The 2,885-nt window shown below is 39.2% G+C and overlaps 1 protein-coding gene across 3 annotated transcripts in view; it reads left to right on the forward strand.

Moving 5' to 3' along the window:
* The window catches only part of mapkapk3 (MAPK activated protein kinase 3), a 32,237-nt gene that overhangs the window by 18,389 nt on the left and 10,963 nt on the right, over positions 1–2,885 (forward strand). For 2 of the 3 annotated variants that reach the window (XM_014019313.1, XM_014019312.1), the window contains exons 3-5: positions 1,864–1,928; positions 2,274–2,353; positions 2,457–2,583. In XM_014019313.1, coding sequence (XP_013874767.1) covers positions 1,864–1,928; positions 2,274–2,353; positions 2,457–2,583 — 272 coding nt within the window. The remainder of the gene's footprint in view (positions 1–1,863; positions 1,929–2,273; positions 2,354–2,456; positions 2,584–2,885) is intronic. The other variant, XM_014019314.1, reaches the window with a different exon arrangement.

The raw sequence follows: 2,885 nt of genomic DNA on the forward strand, positions 1-2,885 counted from the left end.
ACACACACACACACACACACACACACACACACACACACACACACACCTGTATTTGCATCAAGCAAAGGACATTGTATTGACTTCCATTCATTTTTGTAACTGTATTTATGCCTAACCCAGACATTTTCCCTAACACTAACCAAACCAAAACTTAATTCACAACATACCTCTAAACCTAACTAGTAAAGCACAGCAGAGCTGCAAACAAAGTGAGGACATTGCAGAGGTCCTCACTTTACATCAAAGACCTCACTTTGACAATGGCACAAATGGTCCACACTCTGTAGTAAAAAGAAGTACCCCCCCCACCCCACACACACACACACACACCTACTTTATCTCTCTATCCTTGTGGGGGGTTTCCATTGACTTCCATTCATTTTTTGGAAATTTTATATCCTAACCCTGACCATTTACCCTAAAGTTAACCTCACAGGTTTCTACCTGACCCTAAAGCTAACCTAAACTCAATTCACCTTGGTCCTAACCCAACCCCCAACCCAAAATCAGCCTCTGAAGTTGTGGGGACCGGGCATTGGTTCCCACAAGGAGCATCCGGTACCCAAGAGGCGGCATTTTCCTGAAAAATTGTCCCCACCAAGTGGTAAAAACAAGGGCACACACACACACACACACAGACACACATTAAAGTGTTTAAACACTAATATTTTTATCACAGACCTTGTAGGTGATGAAACAGACCAATATAAAGAAAGAAAGACCACAGTGAGTGACTTAAGGGAAGTGACCCGTTCTGTGCAGGAGAATTTTAAATAGCCACTGATTTTCATCATTAATTATTTACTGAACAGTTGTTTGTGGTAAACTGTGTGTGTGTGTGTTTGTTTCTTGACCCGATTAACACCTTTGAGTCAGACAGAGCGATTTCTTGTCAGCATCGTGCTCAAAAAGAAAAGAAGAAGAATAAAGTTCAGCAACACAAAAACCTCATTTCTTTTTACAAAACAGTCAAAAGAAATCATGTTAATATCTGGCAACCAAATCTGTTAATGTTTAAAGATCTGCGTGGAGTCGTGTATAAATCCACTGCTCCTGTCTGACTGACGGAGGGTCAGAGGTCAACGCTGTGGTCCACTGCAGATGGTGGACTGCACACAGTCACACACACATTCCTCCTCCAGCTGTCTGCTCATCTGTCAACCACAAGAAGTACACACCTACTAAGTACACACATTTTTTTAAAATCTGGAGAGCAAACAGGAAAGTTTCATGTAGGAGTGATTAAACTTATGACGAGTGGAAAAGACTTAACTTCTCTAAATCAACTCTAACATTATGATGGTCAAACTGAAGATTTTGTTCTGAATAAAACAATTACTGAGACTTCAGGAGATGTTGACCTTGTAGACTATTTAAAATAGTTAAACAAAAACCTAGTTAGTAACAGTGAGCTGTTAATATTTTCTTATATTTTGTTTGTTTCAGTTTTGTGTATGGGAAGACACTTTTATCATCAGAAACTGAGTTTGAATAGACTAAATCCAAAGTATAATTTGAAATTGGATTCAATTGAATTTAATGGTTTTTAATCTGAATTTAAAGTTTTGGATCTGGATTATTTAGCTTTGTAACTGTATTTTATTGTATTGAAAATTCATTTTGACCACTTTTCAATTTCAGTTCTAAAATTCAGTTTTTTGAGTCACACATCCAGGCGGCCTGCCAGGGTATTAACACACTGGGGGAAATCCTGATTATAATTATGTCATAAAGTAGCCATGATAAAAGCAACACAGGAAATTTACAGAAAAGTCATTAAAATCTACAGGAAATGTGGACTTCTACAGTGTAAAATGTGTAGTAACTGTGTAATACCCCCTCGGTCCCTGTCTCTTTGGACAGTATGGAGGGTGGAGAGCTGTTCAGCAGGATCCAGGCCAGAGGAGACCAGGCCTTCACTGAAAAAGGTGAGGATGGACCGTGGCATAAACACACCACTTGACAAGAACCACATATCTCAGAATCAGACAGGAAAGCACAGAGTAAACAGGTTTGTTTCTTTCAGCTAGAGGGGCTTTAGGAAAAGCACAGGAAGCAGCTGTTTACAGCAGGGAAAAGCTCGGCTCTTTGAAGAAGCTCCTAAATTCAGCTGAGCAGCTCATAAGCCTCATTTATGAGCTGTAATTATTAAACCAGCAGTGTCAAAAACCTTCTTTACAGGGATGAGTTTCTTTCTTTTATTTATGTCTCCTGTTATAAAATATAAGACTTGCTTCTGGTTTGAGAGAATCTGCTTATTTGTTTCCTCCCAGAGGCGTTTGAGATCATGAGGGACATTGGCACAGCCATCCAGTTTCTCCACAACATTAACATCGCTCACAGAGACATCAAGGTACACAGAGATCCAGACCGGGGAACATTTCCTGACTTTTGTCATTTTTCAGTGACATTTGGACTAGAGTCCTTTCATCCCTCCACTTTTCTTTTCCTGTCAGCCAGAGAACTTGCTGTACACCAATAAAGGTAAAAATGGCGTCCTGAAACTGACGGACTTTGGTTTTGCTAAGGAGACAACGCTACACAACTCTCTGCAGACCCCCTGTTACACACCTTACTATGTGGGTAAGCTGCTTCGCTCTGTAGTCCTGCTGCCTTTAATCTGAGGGGAGTAAAAAGCATCTGTCTTTAGCTTTAAAGGGATATCCTGGTTGTTTGGAAGTTGGGTCACTTTAAAATGATTAAAATGTCCCTTTAAAGGGATCCCTGATTAGTTATAACATTAGACTTTATTTGATAAACATTTATTTTAACTGTAAAATAAAGACTGTAAAAATACTGTAGGATGTTTAGTTTTTATAATTTTTAAAAATATATTTTAACACGGACGGAGCCATTTTATTTAGATGCAAAGCATTCTGGGTAAA

The sequence above is a fragment of the Austrofundulus limnaeus genome, unplaced genomic scaffold, assembly GCF_001266775.1.
Source record: "Austrofundulus limnaeus strain Quisiro unplaced genomic scaffold, Austrofundulus_limnaeus-1.0 Scaffold216, whole genome shotgun sequence".
NCBI lineage: Eukaryota > Metazoa > Chordata > Actinopteri > Cyprinodontiformes > Rivulidae > Austrofundulus > Austrofundulus limnaeus.